At 56.1% G+C, this 17,341-nt stretch overlaps 2 protein-coding genes across 16 annotated transcripts in view; one reads left to right on the top strand and one right to left on the bottom strand.

Moving 5' to 3' along the window:
* ANKS3 (ankyrin repeat and sterile alpha motif domain containing 3) overlaps positions 1-13,544 on the top strand; it is a 34,786-nt gene extending 21,242 nt beyond the window's left edge. For 4 of the 10 annotated variants that reach the window (XM_030300495.1, XM_032591571.1, XM_030300503.1 and 1 more), the window contains 11 exons: positions 3,823-3,981; positions 6,980-7,117; positions 7,669-7,778; positions 8,074-8,250; positions 10,407-10,531; positions 11,083-11,224; positions 11,687-11,859; positions 12,205-12,290; positions 12,494-12,644; positions 12,751-12,834; positions 13,034-13,544. In XM_030300495.1, the coding sequence (XP_030156355.1) occupies positions 3,823-3,981; positions 6,980-7,117; positions 7,669-7,778; positions 8,074-8,250; positions 10,407-10,531; positions 11,083-11,224; positions 11,687-11,859; positions 12,205-12,290; positions 12,494-12,644; positions 12,751-12,834; positions 13,034-13,238 (1,550 nt within the window). In that variant the 3' untranslated portion in view covers positions 13,239-13,544. The remainder of the gene's footprint in view (positions 1-3,822; positions 3,982-6,979; positions 7,118-7,668; positions 7,779-8,073; positions 8,251-10,406; positions 10,532-11,082; positions 11,225-11,686; positions 11,860-12,204; positions 12,291-12,493; positions 12,645-12,750; positions 12,835-13,033) is intronic. The other 6 variants (XM_030300496.2, XM_030300494.2, XM_030300497.2 and 3 more) reach the window with 6 other exon arrangements.
* Positions 9,061-16,602, bottom strand: NUDT16L1 (nudix hydrolase 16 like 1). 6 transcript variants are annotated; one of them, XM_030300514.1, is made up of 6 exons: positions 16,247-16,602; positions 15,840-16,170; positions 14,963-15,185; positions 12,440-14,104; positions 10,631-12,035; positions 9,061-10,511 (listed from the first exon to the last, which is right to left on the bottom strand). In XM_030300514.1, exons 1-3 carry the CDS (start codon positions 16,394-16,396, stop codon positions 15,031-15,033), a joined length of 636 nt encoding a protein of 211 aa, XP_030156374.1. In that variant the 5' UTR covers positions 16,397-16,602; the 3' UTR covers positions 9,061-10,511; positions 10,631-12,035; positions 12,440-14,104; positions 14,963-15,030. The 6 variants fall into 6 exon arrangements, with proteins under 6 accessions (XP_030156374.1, XP_030156373.1, XP_030156372.1 ...); XM_030300513.1 differs by having other exon boundaries at positions 9,061-11,260; positions 11,910-12,035; XM_030300512.1 differs by having other exon boundaries at positions 9,061-12,035; positions 12,440-12,593; positions 12,731-14,104.
* Between the last annotated feature and the right edge of the window lie 739 nt (positions 16,603-17,341).

Genomic DNA, 17,341 nt, shown 5'->3' with positions numbered 1-17,341 from the left:
TTTGTTCCCCTCCCTATATTATATTATTTTTGTTTCCCTTCCCTTATGTTCATCTGGTTTGTCTCTTAAAGTCCTCATATGAGTGAAGTCATACGATTTTTGTCTTTTTCTGATTTTACTTAGCATAATACCCTCCATTTCCATCCATGTCATTGCAAATGGCAAGATTTCATTCTTTTTGATTGCCAAGTAATACTCCATTGTAATATATATACCCCATCTTCTTTATCCATTCATCCATCGATGGACATTTGGGTTCTTTCCATACTTCAGCTATTGTTGATAGTGCTGCTATAAACATTGGGGTGCATGTGTCCCTTCAAAACAGCACACCTATATCCCTTGGATAAATGCCTAGTAGTGCCATTGCTGGGTCATAGGGTAGTTCTGTTTTTTTTGAGGAACCTCCATACTGTTTGCCAGAGTGGCTGCACCAGCTTGCATTCCCTCCAACAATGCAAAAGAGATCCTCTTTCTCAGGATCCTCGCCAACATCTGTTGTTGCCTGAGTTGTTAACGTTAGCCATTCTGACAGGTGTTAAGGTGGTATCTCATTGTGGTTTTGATTTGTATTTCCCTGATGATGAGTGATGTTGCACATTTTTTCATGTGTCAGTTGGCCATCTGGATGTCTTCATTGGAAAAGTGTCTACTCATGTCTTTTGCCCATTTCTTCACTGGATTATTTGTTTTTTGGGTGTTGAGTTTGATAACTTCTTTATAGATTTTGGATGCCAACCCTTTATCTGATATGTCATTTGCAAATATCTTCTCCCATTCTGTCGGTTACCTTTTAGTTTTGCTGATTGTTTCCTTCACTGGGCAGAAGCTTTTTATTTTGATGAGGTCCCAGTAGTTCATTTTTGTTAAACTTTTTTTTTTTTTTTTAATTTTTTTTTTTTTCAACGTTTATTTATTTTTTTTGGGACAGAGAGAGACAGAGCATGAACGGGGGAGGGGCAGAGAGAGAGGGAGACACAGAATCGGAAGCAGGCTCCAGGCTCTGAGCCATCAGCCCAGAGCCCGACGCGGGGCTCGAACTCACGGACCGCGAGATCGTGACCTGGCTGAAGTCGGCCGCTTAACCGACTGCGCCACCCAGGCGCCCCAAACTTTATTTTTGAGAGAGAGTGTGAGCAGGGGAGGGACAGACAGAGGGGGAAAGAGGATCTGAAGTGGGCTCTGCCCTGACAGCAGAGAGCTGGATATCTGGGGCCCAAACTCACAAACCGTGAGGTCATCACCTCAGCTGAAGCTGGAAGCTCAACCAGCTGAGCCACCCAGGTGTCTTGGTAGCCTGTGGTTTGGGAAGGTTTGGAAGGATTCTCCTGTGAAACCATCTGGGCCTGGTCTCTCTTTGTGAGGTGGCTCCTGCTAAGTTTTTCTGTTTCTTCTGCAGAAATTGATCTGCTTAAGCTTTCTCATTTCACAGGGCCAAGTTTGGTAAACTGCACTTTCCTAGGAAATCCGTTCATTTCAGGATTTCAAACTTACTTAGGTCTGCAAAATTGTTTTTGTCTGCATCCTTCTAAAAAGTTCCAGTGGTTATTTTCCCCTGTCATTTTCCCATCTTGCCTGTCTTCTGTGTCAGTCCTGTCTTACGTTTTTTATCTCATTCATTCTTTGGTGATTTTCTTCTTGAAGTACTTCTTTTGCATCCAAATCTCTTATTCCTTGGGCACCTAGTAACTGAGTCTTCATTTTAATATTTTGACCTTTGGTGTTTGGATGTTTGTTTTTTTTAAGATTTTATTTTTAAGTAATCTCTGTGCCCAACGTGGGGCTCAAACTCACAACTCTGAGATCGAGTGTTACATGCTCTACCACCTCAGGCCAGCCAGGTGCCCCACTGACCTTAGTTTTCCACTCACTTCCTGGGTTCAGTTTTCCTTTCTCATAGTTGTGTGCACATGCCTGTGTCTTTTTGGTCTCAGTTTTGGATTTCTAAGTCAGGGTGCTTTTTCCTCTCCTCTGATGCTTGTTTAAGGAGGTATCCGCCTCTGGGGCACCTGGGTGGCTCAGTCTATAGAGCATCCAACTCTTGATCCCAGGGTTGCCCCGTGTTGTGTGGAGAGCCTACTTAAACAAATTATCCACTCAGAGTGTCACAGAAAGTGTTAGAGTTTTCTTACCTCCTCCTTTATGTCGGTGGTTTGGGGAACTAGCGTCTTCAATCGCTGGTGTCCAGCCTGTCTCTGCCTCCTCCCTGGAGTAGTTGTGTTCATGGATCGCTGGAGCACTTCACCTACAGGGCTTGGCGGCCCGGCTGCAGTGAGGGCCCTGCTTCGGGACTCCCTCCTCCTCAGTCTCTCGAGAGGAGTCCTTGCTGGATGGGTTTGGTTTGTTTCTTGTGGGTTTTCTTTGGACAGGGATGTAGTTAGGCCAAGCCTGTGTGTCCTTGATACGTTTTTGTCTTGTCAGATCCTGAACTTCACCTGCTCGCTTTTTCTGTTCACTGTTCAGTTTCCAAAAGGTGCCTTCCAGGAGTGGGGCCGTTCTGCCCCCTCATGTCCCACGTGCATTTTCAAGTTGGTTCTCCAGGGCTGTGCTTCCCCTCCGCCGGGACTCTTCAGTATTCCTGCCACAGAATGGACTTTTTCTGGGGGCAGCGTTGGCACTTCTCTCTCTTGTATGTGGTATTCTTCTAGATCTACTTGTTCCCTGCGGAGACCAGGTCTGCATGAGCAGGAAGTCTCTGCGGGAAGAGAAGTGGGTGTGTCTCCTCTGGGCCGGAGCAAGGAAAAGGGGTCAGCGGTGCTCCCTGCCGTCCTATTCTGTGGCAGCGTGGGGATCGCTTGGCTCTGTCTGTAGTCCTTGGTGATTTGTCAGCTTTGAGAGGACGTGTTGGGGGCAGGTGCAGATTCACAGATCCGCCCTTGGCCTTGCTTGTCCCTCCTCTCTCGTCCTTTTATTCCTTCTGACTCCTCCATCTACTGACTGGGTGGGACCATAGTCTCCAGGTGGCATCGAACCCAGAAGGCAGGGAGTGAGCTGAGTCGGGGAGAGAGACGATGGCCCGCCTGGGGTCCCTGGTCACGTTTGGATCCTGAGTCAGTAACTCCCTTGCTTGAAGGCCATCGCTGCCCCGTTCATGCCAGACTGCACTGCTCCCCTCCCACCGCCTGGCTCGGTCTGGCTCCCTTCCTGGCCTCGGATCATTTGTGATGAACTCCAGCTCCCGGGGTGGTTGCGGGGGGTGGGGGTGGGGGGTTCCTGCAGCAGCTGAGCCCCAGCATACCAGCCCAAGAGTGAAGTCTTACCAGATGGCAACCTTATGCTGATACATTCATGAGTTTTGCCTTGCAGGTGTGATGAGATCCGGGAAACTGGAGAGCTGTAAGATGGCTGTGAGCGCACCGAGCCCTCGAGCTCTGACGGGCGGTGATGCGCGGTCCTTCCCCACACCTGGCACACACGGCTGCCATGTGCCACTTGCTTCCCCAAAGTGCAGGTTGAGAATATACAGTTGTGAAGTTGTGAGTGATTTTGCCATAGGTCTGTGAAGAGACGCTTGTTAAGAAATTCTGGAAACCTGGACAAAAAGGAATAAGAACTAAGACTCCCTCATCGTGACAAACTTGTTCAGTTCAGACTCTTGCTTTAGCAAGCTTGCTTTCTGCCCAGATGTCCCCGTGGCCCATCTGAGCGGTGGACTGGCCCATTGTGGTATTTCTTTCAAGGGACATCGTGGGAAACACACTTTTTTTTCTTCTTAATTTGTGAAGATCAATAACGATGATTTTCTTCCAGCGTGTACCATGAGGATTCATCAGTTAGTCCATCACTGAACAAAATGTCTTAATTCTGGTGTTTGACCCACAGAAAAATTTGAAGATCTAAGCTCTTCAGATGAATCCTGCCCTGTTCCCCAGAGACAGAGGCCCTGTCGGAAGAAGGGCCTCAGCATCCATGAGGGGCCGCGAGCCTTGGCCAGGATCACGGCCATCGGCCTCGGAGGCAAGATGCAGCAGGCTTGCTGTGGTGAGCGCTCCCACTTCCTGATGGCTCTGTGGCGGTGCCTCCTGAGAGGCCGGCCTGACCGGAAGGGACCGTTCTCAGCCTTCTGAGATGTGGGCCACCGGTGGGCACTGCAGCTCCAGGACTCAGGATTGATTACAGTGATAGACATTAATCTCTAGCTAGTTTCTGGGTTTTGGTTCATCCTTTGATTTTCCTTTCCACTGGTTACAATTACAAATAGAACTTTCTCTTCAGCAGTGGAAATATAGCAGAGCTGGGATTTCATTCATCACGAGGTGGGACAGCTAGTACCAGGAAAATGTTCAAGTCCAGTCTCTGCCCCATCGCCAGCCAGAGCTGGACCGGCTCTTGCTCTCTTTTCTCAGAGTGCTGGATTTGAGAATTGTCGGATGGTGCACCTGGTGGGCTAGAACCCGAGCCCTGAGTTTATTCACGGATTGTCAGCTCCTCAGGTTGAGCTCAGTGCTCTCGAGGAATGCAGGGGGTGCTCGTGCTCTTGTTCTGGCCCCAGTGATCAGACTTCGTGTAAGTGACATCTTCTAGTTACATCTTCCTTTTTTTAAAGTTTGTTTTAGGGGCGCCTGGGTGGCGCAGTCGGTTGAGCGTCCGACTTCAGCCGGGTCACGATCTCGCGGTCCGTGGGCTCGAGCCCCGCGTCGGGCTCTGGGCTGATGGCTCGGAGCCTGGAGCCTGTTTCCGATTCTGTGTCTCCCTCTCTCTCTGCCCCTGCCCCGTTCATGCTCTGTCTCTCTCTGTCCCAAAAAAAATAAATAAACGTTGAAAAAAAAAATTAAAAAAAATAAAATAAAGTTTGTTTTATTTATTTTGAGAGAGAGAGAGAGCACATGCGAGCAGGGGAAGAGAGAGTGAGAATCGCAAGCAGTCTCTGAGTTGTCAGCTGGAGCCTGGCTCAGGGCTCAGTCCCACAAACTGTGAGATCATGACCTGAGCCGGAACAAAGCGTTAGCCGCTTAACCTGCTGAGCCATCCAGGCACCCTGGTGTGTTACATCTTCTTTGGCATCTGTCACCCGCAGTGGCCAGGCCAAGCCTGCTGGTCCATCAGCCTGGCTGGATGGGCTCCTCTCACGAGTGATCACCCCCAGGCTTGGAGACAAACTTTTCCAGTCACAGGAGACCATGTTTCAGTGAAGAGTATACAGTAGCTTGATTCCCTTCTCTGCCCCTTAGAGAGGAGTCTTGGCGCTGGTCTGGGAGCTCCAGGCCCACCTTCTCCTGTTACCCACGGAGGGGTAAGCTGACTGGGCCACTAGGGAAGCCACCCCCCAGCTGTGGACAGGTTGCTACAGGATGAGAGCACGCCTCCTCTCTCCTAGAGCGGTGCTTTTACAAGCACAGAGCTCTGGGGCATTTGGCTGGGCCGTTGTCCTTGAGTGGCAGAGTGTGTGTCTTCTGAGGAGTCCGTGCTACCTGTCCCACCTGAGGTATGGTGGGGACATAGGAAGGACAGGTCTTATCTCAGGCGGGGGGTGGCAGTTAATCTGTGTTGCCATATAACACATGCTTTTTAAAATGGAATTTGTTCCAGATACCAGAATAATCTGGCCAGAGCCCATTTATACACAGGTCTTTTTTTATGCACCCAGAGAGGCAGAAAAACCTTCACCAAAGAGCAATGCTAGTTGTCCCTTGGTTGTGCCATTTCCTAGTTTTGGTTTACCTCTTACACTTTGTCCTTTTTTTTTTTTTTTTTAATTGTTTATTTTTGAGACAGAGCGTGAGCAGGGGAGGGGCAGAGAAAGAGGGAGACAGAATCCAAAGCAGGCTCTAGGCTCTGAGCTGTCAGTGCAGAGTCCGACGCGGGGCTCGAACTCACGAACCTCAAGATCATGACCTGAGCCCAAGTCGGACGCTTAACCGACTGAGCCACCCAGGCGCCCCACACTTTGTGCTTTTTAAATTTTCTATAAGTGCATATTATTCTTTTTACGAGCAGTGGAAAAACACTTCTTTAAAAATGTTTATTTACTTATTTTCTGAGAGAGAGAGAGAGAGAGGAGAGCGAGGCGAGCGAGCAGGTGAGGGGCAGAAAAAGAATCCCAAGCAGGCTCCAGGCTCAGGGCAGAGTCTGACACAAGGTTCAGTCCCAGAACTGCAAGATTGCAACCTGAGCTGACATAAGGAGTCGGGAGGCTTACCTGACTGAGCCACCCAGGAGCCCTGAAAAAAACACTTTTTGAATGATAAATAGCATGTGCTGATCTTCCTTCCTCCCTCCCTCCCTTCCTTCCCTTTCTTCTGATTGTAAATCTTGATCGCTTCAGAAAGGTGTAAAGAAGGAAGTAAGTTACCCATGTCGCCACCAGCCAGTCGCTTCTCTGCAATTAAGTATACTTTCTTTGGGGAAGAGGCAGGGGCAAAGTCAGAATTAAACCCTCTGTTTGTATTGTCTTTTCTCCCATTTTCTTCCTGGCAGATGCACTCGGAGGTTATGTAACTTGGTGTCACTGCTGTTAATTTTTAGGCCCAGGGCCTGCCACCTTCCTGCTCAGCCAGATCTTGCTGGTTGGGGTTGATCGACCCAAGGAGTGAGCCCCTGGATGTCTGGTTGTGGAAAGTCACAGGGAGTGTGAAGGCTGGTGCCTGTGGAGATGACATTTCCCGCCAGTGCTGTGGTTTCCCTTTGGCTCAGGAATCTGTAAACACAGCTGTCCGTTTCCTGCTTTGTCCACTTGGGAAAGCAACAGCACGGTGTGGTGGAGCGGGTGCCGGCCCTGACCCACACGCGCTTGTCCGGGGACACACATTGGTCTCCAGACCTTCAGGGTTCGTTTCCCCTCCTGCAGACTGCATGGTTGTGTCCAGGTTACTGTGGTGAGCTAACGGGGGGGGGGGGGGGGGGGGAGAAAGGCCAGCTAGGAATTTTCTTTCAGCTTTTGCCTGGATCCTGGCCCTTCCCCCATGCTGCAGGTCCTCCTCGGGTGGTTGAGTTGTCTCTTTGTGCTCATGTGGGCTTATGGCCCCCCTCGTGTCCACAGAGCAGGTGCCTCCGCGGGGCTATGTCACCTTCAACAGCAGTGAGGAGAACCCCCTGGAGGCGGGCGGCCTCTGCTACAGGGACGTCACCTCCCCAATCAATGACCGGGATGTGGAGAGCAGCAGCAGCAGCAGTCGGGGTACGTGCACCCTATACACCCACCCCGGCCGAGGGCTCACTTGGAGTTAGGAGCTCTTGTGCGGTGCCCCCCCTTCCCCCCCGGGGGCATGGGACTGTGGTGGGTCCAGCTGGTAGAGAACGGTGGGGTGAAGGGTACAGAAGGGCCCTGGCTCTTGTGAGGACCCAGAAGCCGGCAGGGGACAGGTAGGGTGCAGCTTCTGGCCCAGTGTCTCTCCACGCGGCGTCTGGGGGAGTTGTCCCAGACAAGGTTAGCTCCTTGACTGGTGAGCCATCAGGGAAACGTCTGCTGTGTTACCTGTCGTTTGTTCAGTAGCCGTTTACTGAGTGCCAAGTGCGCCAAGCGCCGTTCTAGATGCTTGGCTTTATCAGTGAACGAAATAGGCAAACCCCCCCGTCGCGTTAGGTGCGAGGGCTTGGGCCAGGCAGCCGCGTGAAACAGAAGACACCAGTGAGCTGTTTCAGGAGCTGGTGAATGCAGTGGACGCTGGGCTCTGGGGAGTCCCGCAAGTGAGACCTGTGGTCAGGCTCTCCCGTCTTCACTGTTTTCAGAGGAGCACGCCTTCTGTGCCAACCTGGGGGTCGCGAGGCGCAGCAGCAGCAGCGAGGGCCTGGCGAGAGCCCCAGGAGTCAGCAGCGAGGCATCTCTGGAGAGCAACGAGGTGAAGCTTCTCCTTTCTTGATCTGCCTCCCTCCCCTTTGCTGGTGTTGCAGGGGCTGCCTCCTTGGAGAGGGCGAGTCTGGAGACTGGTACTTTGTGCACGTCAGACACGCAAAGTCCTGGCTGCCCTCCATGGATCTGGGCCATGCAGACCATGGTGCGGGTCACCAGTGAAGCCTCTCTGGCTGCTGGGGGCGTTTCACAACTGGGATCGTGGGGCGGAGAGTAGAGTGGATGCGGCCACGTCAGCCGGGAGCCCCTCGGTGTTAACTCTGGACACACCCTTCTCACCACAGGATTCGGATCACGCGTGTCAAAGCTCGGTTCGCAAGCAAACTAAAAGTTACATGAAGACCAAGAATCGTTACAGCAACAGTGACGGCCAGTGGCCCGCCAGCACTGGGCCGGCTGGTGCAGCCTGCTCCCCAGGATCTGTTTCCCAGACGGAGAGGTCCCTCTGTTCAGGACCCCAGGTGAGATCGTCTGTGAAACTGGCAGTCACGCAGTTAGAAACGTGGCACGTGTAGTGCTTCACAAGGCCCTTACTGTGCACTGAGGATGGGCTGGGCCCCGTCGAGAGAGAGTGTGGAGATGGTTTCCCCCAGATGATCTGTGAGGCTGCTCAGGCCGAGAAGATTCCTCATGGCCACGAGTGCCAGTGCAGGGTTTCTGTTCCATCCCTTTCCATAGGAGGGATCTGTCTCTCTCCTTGGTTTCCGTACTCTCCTCGGCCTCCCTGAGCCTGGAGAGGAGAAAAAGTGGACTGATCTAGAGCTGCTGTCAGGAGTCAGGAGATGCACGTGAAGCGGAGATGAAATGGCATTTGATGAAAACTGCCATCTCTGCCTCCCTCGTGGGTTGCTGTGGCTCACCCAGCTTCTTAGGGGTTACTGGTATGGCACAGCCGCCCACGTCTGTTCATCGGGTTCTCTTGCTTTCTGGGAGCATAAGCGGTACAAAGATGAAAGAATGCATTTTTTGCCATTTGTTCACGTCACAGCTCTGCTGTTCACTACAAGCTGGTGATCTTGTTGGCTTCTCCTTGTGACGCCTCCCGGGAGCCGTCTCCAGCGCCTGTGTTCCCAGGCTCACCGAGGGGCTATACCTTTCAGTTTCTTAAACGCGTCTTGATGGGAGAGTGGGTGATAGGTTCTTAAGGATGTTTTAGAAAGTAGGTTGAGGAAATTGGCAGAGTGACAACATTTGAAAATTTACTCCTCCATTAAAGGCAACAAAAAACTGGCAGAAGTAGTCAGAGTAGCAAAACCGAATCAACCAAAGGCTTTGAGCAACTTGAACATTTTTATTTGCGAGAAGTGGCCGACTGTCCGGAAGAACGGAAAGCTTTGTAGCGCTTTAACCTGCCCTGTTCCCATCCTCACCCCCAGTACCAAGGTAGCTGTGACAGCCACCACAGGGGGCAAAATGAAGCTGGGCTCTTTCAAGGTTTCATTCTCTATTTTGAGAGTGAGCATGCGTGTGAGAGCCAGGGAGGGGCAGAGAGAGAGAAATCTAAGCCTGCTCCGCACTGTCAGGGCAGAGCCTGACCCAGGGCTCGAAAACACAGACCTCTCAAACCGTGCAGTGATGACCTGAGCTGAAACCAGGAATTGGATGCCTAACCGACTGAGCCACCAGGCACCCCAAGACAAATACTTTAGATCAGCTTCTTAAAATATGTTCAGTGAGCTAAAGGGAACCGTATCTGGATAGAGAATATCAACAAAAGGATAGAAATAAAAACAGAAAATCTGTAGATGGAAAGTAGAATCACTGAAATGAAAGCTCCAAGAGAGGGCTCAAGAGCAGATTGGAGTGCACAGAAGGACCCACAAGCACGATCTAGATCCATTGAGATCATCGTGTCAGAAAAGAGAGGAAAGGATGGACAGAAACCTAGGAGACACCATCAAGCAGCCAGCGTACACATATGGGGTTCCAGAATGAGGGTCGGGACATTAAAAAAATGTTTCAAAACAGCCAAGCCTTCCCAGATTTGATCAGAAACATGAATCTGCACATCCAAGAAGCTGTGTGAACTCTTAAGTAGGTTAGACTCAGATCTACGCCTAGATCTATCATAATTAGTCCAAAACCAAAAGAATCTTGAAGGGAGTGAGAGAAGGGAGTCTTTATACAAGGATCCCCCATGAGATTAACTGCTAATTTCCCATTAGAAACCATGGGGTCTAGAGGGCATTTGATGACAGAGTCAGATTAATGGAAGAAACAAACCAACCAAGAATGCTATAGCCAAGCAGAAACTGTCCTTCAGGAGTGAAGGAGAAATTAAGAAGGCCGCAGGTAAAAAAAAAAGACTAAGAGTTTGTTGCCTGCAGACCTGCCCTATGTGAACACGAACGGTGTCCAGGCTGTAATGAAAGGACACTGGCTGCGGGGACACAGGCAGGTGGGAAGTATCTCTGGACCACCTGCTCTGCCTGAGGCTGCAGAGAGGAGGGGGCTGCAGTCAGAGGTGACCCACCGCAGAACTTGGGGGGGTCCACAGGGCTGACCCGGCTTAGGTGGATGCAGTGACAGGATCTGCACCAAAGCAGTGTCTTCTCTGGCCCCCGTGTCTTGGTGGCCCGCCCATCCTCTGACCCACCCCGGCTCCTTTGCTCTCCAGGACCTAGCCACACTGCTGGAGCAGATTGGGTGTCTCAAGTACCTGCAGGTGTTTGAGGAGCAGGACGTGGACCTCCGCATTTTCCTGACCCTCACCGAGAGCGACCTGAAGGAAATCGGCATCACGTGAGTGCAGAGGGGCCTCTGTGGCCACGCCCCCCTCGCTTCAGCCAAACATGAGGGGGTCGCTTAGCTCCCAACTGCCCAACGCTCCGATGGAACCACCTGTCCTGTCTGGGCGTCCCCTTGCTCTCTGCAGCCAGCTGTCCTCTCTCTGGTCTTCCGGCTGCAGCTAGCTGAGGTGCCGAAGGCCTGGGTCCGGTGCCCCGGCTGGCCTGGCTGCCAGTGCTGTGATAAGGGCACCCACATGTTTTCTACCATTCACTTTGGAGAGCTTCCCGATTGGTAGGAGGCCAGTCACAGCCTAGCCCCGGCCGGCCTGAGCTCCCTGTTCAGGGAGAGCAGCAGCCAGGCTGGGGAAGGAAACAGGCAGGGCAGGCCAGCCCCTGCTGTGGTCACTTGTTAAGACCCTTTGTTTCTGTCATCTGTCCCAGGATCCGGGACCACTGTGCCCTTCCAAAATTGGAATCTTTCCTAGGGGGCTGTCTTGGTGGAAGGCTGGCCTCCGTGGCAACTCAACACACAGCAGATCCTCATTCTCTCATTCACCCTTGCAGCTTGTTTGGGCCTAAGAGGAAGATGACCTCTGCCATTGCCCGCTGGCACAGCAGTGCCCGGCCACCCAGCGATGCTCTGGAGCTGGCGTATGCCGACCGGCTAGAAGCTGAGATGCAGGAGCTGGCCATCCAGCTGCACAAAGTATGTGGTGAGCGGGGCAGGGACCGGGACACCCACCTGCAGTGAGGGACGACACATTTGTGGAGACCGAGTGGTAGGGACAAATACCCAGGGGGAGCAGGGAGAAGCAGCCAGGGCGGGCGGTGGGACAGAAAGCATTACTGCTTGTGTGTAAATCTGGAGATGCACAGGCAGGCCTCCAGGAAGACGGCTCAGAAAGGCAGGGGACGTTGGACAGGAGGTCGACTGGACATAGGAGAGAAAGGGTGAGGTCAGAGCACAAGCAGCTGGCATGGATGTCACTGGGCTTAAGAGTAGGGATCCAAAGCAAGGGGTGCTCCAAGGTGGAGACAGGCGCTCCCTTCCTCCAGCCAGGGGAGTGGGAGTTGAGAGCGAGTGGGTATGGCACAGAGAGGTTGAGGGGGACCCAGCCTGAGCGGCCCTGTCATTTGCCACCCCCCTCCCCGCCTCTCCGTTCTGCAGCGCTGTGAGGAGGTGGAGGCCATGCGAGGCCAGGTGTCGCAGGAGCAGGAGCTGCGGGCGGTGGTGGAGAGCTGCCTCCTGGAGCAGGACGGTGCCCGGAAGGACGTGCACGCCCAGCTGCAGGAGACCTGGGCCCTGGCCCGGGACGCTGCGCTCGTCTTGGACCAGCTGCGGTGAGTGGGCATCTGAGCTGCTCCCAGGCCAGACCCTGAGTCGCTGATACCTCCAGATTCTTCAACCAGGTGGTTGTTCTTAAAGGCCTCTTGGAGTACTCGCCGCCATCATCCGTTTCATTGTGGCTGTTCCTTTCCGCAGGGCAGACCCAGGCAGCAAATGGGGCCCCAAGCATCTGCAACGAAGCGCTCGGGCCCTCAGGGCTTGTCCCCGAAGGTGCCTGGTGTGCTTGCCCTGAAGGCAGAGCCCCACTGGCCTCTCAGGGAGGTGGGGTACGTGCTGCCCTGCTGGGGCCAGGGAGGACACCCTCCCCCTCACCAAGCACTTGGCCTTGTGTCTGGCAGAGCTTGTCAAGCCGAGTTGTCAGCCAGAGTGAAGCAGGAAGAGTCCACCCGAGGGCTCCCCCAGGGCCCGGCCCTCCCCACGGCTGGTAAGAACGCTGTCCTGGTCCCGGGTCGCATGGATGCTGCCCCAGGCCAGGTTTTACCACCCGTTCCAGCAGTTACCACACTGACCCTCCCACTCCCTCCCTGCAAGAGATCCAGGGTGAGGGCTTCCTATCCCCGCCCATTTCCTTACCGTGCCTCCCTGGGGTGGGACTTAACGTCCTCCACAATGTTGTGACTTCTTCAGCCTGCAGTCGGAGCTACCCAGGGTCAAGCCTGACTGTCAGCCAGGGACCCTCACACTTTCATTCCTGGGGCTGCAACCCTGATTCACCCTCCAGTCAGTGCTTTGGAAAAATAAGCAGGCGAACACATTGTGATAGAACAGTGTCAAGCAGGTACTGACAGTGGGTGGGTCCCCTGGTGTCAGCAGCCCAGGACAAAGCGGCGGGGCCTGTGGTGACCACACAAGCCCTAGGCCCACCTGGCTCTCTGCCCCCACAGATTCCAAAGGCTGGCAGGCTTCCCTGCAGGCTCTGAGCCTCGCCGAGCTTTCCGGAGCACTGGAGGATCGAGTCCAGGAAATGGGTGAGTCTCCCAAAGTGTCCGACAGCCGGTGGCCTCATCCCCATCCTGGGGCCAGAAGTGGGTAAACGGGCAATCCTAGTCAGCTCAGACCCCCAAGACAGCCCTACCATAGCCCACTGTCCACAAGGTCACGCATTCCTAGGCACCTCCCCCACCCTCCCACACTCACGAAGCAGCAACTAACTGCTCCCATCCTCAGGGCGAGTGCTATGCTCAGTGACCCAGAGCTTGGAGAAGCTGCAAGTGCTGAACGGGAAGGAGAACTGGCGGGAGCCTTAGCTGGGAGGGACGGTGAGTGTCCGCCAGCCCAGGACCCAGGCCGGAGAGCAGGGTGTACCGGGCAGCAGCGAGTGCCCACTTCAGTCTTCCCTGTCCCTTCTCAGAATCTGACGTTGGGTGACTGATCCACCCTGAAGCTGTGTGCCTGGAAGACAGGAGGGCAGTGAGCAAGCGGCTGCAGCAGGCCGGGCCCGAGCGGGGGCCAGAGGATCAGGCCCCCGGAGCAGCTGGCAGAGGCAGGACAGGGCCGTGAGGCCCACGCAGAGGCAGGACGAGGGCCTCTCGCCCAGAAGCGGGGGGCCAGGCCCAGAGCAGGCAGGGCCATGGGGAGACAGCGGGCCCCCATACACCACAGGCGCCACACTGAAAGGACCGGGCGCCTGGGTAGCGGATGTCATTGCTGGAAAATAAAATTTAAGATCTGCTGGTGAGGGACTCTGTTCTGGTCATGCGACATGCAGTACTGGCTGACAAACCAAAGCAAGGGGCAACCCTCCCCCCTTCGGCAACTCACTGGGACCCAGCCCCCTCTGCCAGGACAGAGACCACCACGCTCAGAGCAGGGCGGACTGGTTGCCCTCTCCTGTTCTGTCCCTCCCCTGGGGCTAGAGCTACGTGCACTCAGAGCCCCCTCGGTTCCACCAGAGCAATCTGAAGGGTGACGCGCGCGTGGCCCCGGTGCCCCAGGAAATGAGAGAGGAACGAGGTACAGGTATTTTATTTACAGAACGAAGTGCCTTTGCCCACACGTGCTGACCGCTTCACTGAGGCTTTAAGGTGGAACAGACGCTCAGGCTGGGCCGGAGCACAGCTCTCCTTACCAGGCCAAGCAGGTGCCGTGCAAACTGGTTTAGCTTCACTGAGGAGTCTTTGCAGACATAGGGCCGTAGGAGACGGCCAGTGGTGACCTTCCCATCTGTGGTGGCTCTGCTGTTGTCATTCTGCACACTCGGCCAGTGCTTCCATACCAGGTCCTGGAGCGGCCTGTGGACTGTGATGGGAATGGAGAAAGGGAGGCTCTCAAAGCCAAGGAAAGGGCAGCGAGCTCAGCCCAGGTGTAGCCAGGAACCCCAGACCAGGCACAGGGCCCAGCGAGGTCTGAGGGGGCAGTGCCACAGTGACCAGAGGGATGGGAGACCTATATCATCAGCTCCGTGCTGAATGGAGCCCAGCACTCAGGCCTGGCTCCCACCCTGAAGTCCGTGGCAGTGGGGAAGGGGGACCCCTCATGCACCCAGCCCTGGGCCTGTGGCCAGAACCAGAGGACACGGAGAGCAGCCAAGACCAGACTTTGCTTTCTTTCACCAACTCCGTCTACAGCTGGGCTTCGTGGCCCCAACTGACCTGGGGGACCGGGCCCCAATGGGGTAAAGGGGCTTTGAAGCCTCACCGCTCAGTTGACACACCTCACAAAACAAAGCTAATGACCGCCACCAAAGTTCACAGTACTGGGCCAGGTCTTCTCTAGGCCCTGGGGCTGGCTGGTGACAGGACTCAAAGGCATCCCTCCACAGGAATAAACGGATTTAAGGGTGTGTGTGCACCTACCCACCTGGGTAACTGGGTGGTCCCTCCACCAGCCCGTGTGTCTCATGTGGAGGAGGGTTAGAGCCTTGGGGTAGGAGAGAATGTCCTGAGCCTGGAGAGCCAGGTCCAGTGCAAACAAGCCACCTCCTGATCGGGGTGGGCTGGGCTCCCACTAACCTGGCCACCACCCAGTAGCTGTTCGGGGTGGTGGGGTGGTGGAGAGGACAAGATGCCCCCCCTCACCCCATGCAGTCATTCCCCCAAGAGTTCAGGGCACAGATAGGGCCAGGGGAGGGCAGGAGACAGGCAGCAGAGAATCAACCTCAGGAGGAAGATGGGAGGAGCTTTTCCAGGGCTTTCTTCTGCTTCTCTGTGGCAGCAGCCAAAGCCTCAGCCAGCTTCTCCTCGGGCATCATGTTGAGCACCTTGAGGGCGAAGAGCAGCTGGTACTTGGCAGTGCTGGTAAAGGCGTTGCTCAGGAAGTTGGGAAAGCCACCGACTCGGTCCTTTTGGGTGTAAAGTGGAACCCGTACAAGCCCCAGCACCTGCATGGAGAGGACACCAGAGTGGGACCAGGCCCCACGCCAACGGTGCAGCCCTAGCAGGAGGGGCCTGTGAGCTGCCGGGCCAGGACAAGGCCAGCCAGGTTGCGAAGGGCGTAATGGGAGACCCAGGCGGGGTCCAGTGAGGCGCAAGCCAGCGGCACCCTTGGAGCAGTGCAGCCCCTTTACTCCCCAAGCAAGTTTCAAAGCTGTCCCCATGCATCTTCCGCCCTCTGCATCCTCTAATCCCAGCCCCCATCCGCTGGCAGGAAGCCCCCCCAGTTCACACCCCATGCTCCCTCTTCCACTCGTGAATCCCAAACACCCCAAGTGTGACTCCCAGTTCTCCAGACTATAAATAAAACCCACAAACCGTTAAGAGCCTTCATCACCCCAACCATGAGGTCCCGGCCCTTGAACGCAGCCCTAGTTTCCCACCTCCCCAGGAGCCACCACCCTCTCCCATCCCCCCACCAATCCCACTCCCCACTCCCAGGATTGGCAATGGCAGGCAGCAAGGCAGATGGAACACAGCCCCGAGGGAACCCCGGGCCCCCCTCTCCCACCCCTGCCCCCAGGTCCCTCTCCCCACCCTGATGCTGGAAACAGCGACACCCCACCCAGCCCGGCCAGGGGACCCTCAGGGGGACGTGTTACCCATCGGTGCCTTCCACGGGGCCAGAGCCAAACCCCGGGGCGGGGGGCGGGGCCCGGGCGGCGGCCCCACCTCCAGGCCGTGGTCGCGCGAATGCACCGCGCTGATTTCCACGGCGTGCAGCTGCTCCAGCGTCAGCTGCCGTGCGTACAGGTGCGCCACGACGCGGTGCGGGCCCTCGGTCAGGTGCGAGCTCAGGTAGTCGGCCTCCGTGAGGCGCAGGCAGCCCAGGCCCAGGCCCAGCACCCGGTTCAGACCGTCCTCCAGAGACCAAAAGCGCCGGTCCACGAAGCCCCCGGGGAAACCCAGCAGCCCGTCGAAGCGCATCTGCATCTGCAAGGGAGCGCCGGGTCACGGGCGCGGGGTGCGAGCGGCGCCCTGATCCCCGCCCGTCCACCCGCGTCCTCACCAGCACCGAGAAGCGCATAGGGATGCGGCCGAAAAGCTGCCCGGGGTTGGCGGCGTACAGCATGGCGTGGCACGAGTGGCTCCAGCCCGGCCCCAGGCGCATAGCTTCCACACGGCTGATCTGCTTCAGCTCCGGCACTGCCGCCGACATCTTGGCACTACCCCGGCTCGACTGGGGCGCCTCTCCTTAAGTGCATGCGCGGGCCCGCCCCCGCCGGGTCCGGCCAATCCGCAGGCAGTCGCGTCCCTGGGCCCCGCCCCTCCGCCAATTGCTGATGCCCGTCGGGGCCGAGCCCCTCCCGGCGCCCCGACGCGTCGTTGAGGCGCGGAAGGGGCGTGTGCAGAGGCAGGGCCGGCACGCGCTCCCGCCCACCGGCCCCGAGAACCACAACGCCCGGGGGGCTCCGCGCCAAGCGAGCTCAGCCGAGTTCAGTCGAGCTCAGCCGAGCCCTGCCGAGCCCAGCCGAGCCCAGCCCAGCCGAGCGCTGTCGTGGGGGGGGCCTCGGGCAAGCGCTGCCTGCAGGGCTGGGGCTCCGACTGCCCGTCACTAGCAGGAGCCGCCGAGCCCCGGGCCTTCCCCCAGCGCCTCCCTGGGGGCGCCGCCCCGCAGGCTGCCCACTACCAGCCCTCGCCTCTCGCTCCCTGCCGGCGACTCCCCCAGGAGGGCTTACGGGAGCCTGGCGACCAGTGGGCAAGAGCTTTCCCTGCACGCGCGCCAGCCAAGCACTCCGGTCCAAGGTCACTGCTGGTCGACTCCAGAAGAGCAAGGAAAGCCGGGCCTGGCACAGTTCGAGCTGCCCCCACCGTCCGTGTCCACGCACAGCCCGGGGGCTGCTACTCAGCCAGCGTGCTGGGAAGTACCTTAAATCCCTCCTGGCGCAGCCTGCCAAGCATCCTCCCAGTCAGACACCATATGCCAGGGACGGTTGGAGGAAATGGGCTCTCCCCAATTTACCAAGGAGGAACCTGGGGCAGAGAGGAACAGGACTGGCCTTAAGGGCACCCAGCAGCTGGTGCCAGAGCCAGGATCTCACCCCAGACTTCCACCCTGTCTCCTGACCAGTGTCCACAACAGAAAACCTCCCAACTTTCACGG

The sequence above is a fragment of the Lynx canadensis genome, chromosome E3, assembly GCF_007474595.2.
Source record: "Lynx canadensis isolate LIC74 chromosome E3, mLynCan4.pri.v2, whole genome shotgun sequence".
Lineage (NCBI taxonomy): Eukaryota > Metazoa > Chordata > Mammalia > Carnivora > Felidae > Lynx > Lynx canadensis.
Note: the sequence above shows the minus strand (reverse complement) of the source record. Positions and strands in the feature narration are given on the sequence as shown.

Excerpts from the sequence above, each read along its gene's own strand:
- NUDT16L1 (XM_030300511.1), bottom strand. The coding sequence starts at position 16,396 with ATGTCGGCGGCAGTGCCGGAGCTGAAGCAGATCAGCCGTGTGGAAGCT. Across the intron at positions 16,171-16,246 it reads CTATGCGCTTCTCGGTGCTG|ATGCAGATGCGCTTCGACGG; the intron begins GTGAGGACGCGG and ends GCTCCCTTGCAG. Across the intron at positions 15,186-15,839 it reads CCCGTGGAAGGCACCGATGG|GTGCTGGGGCTTGTACGGGT; the intron begins GTAACACGTCCC and ends CTCTCCATGCAG.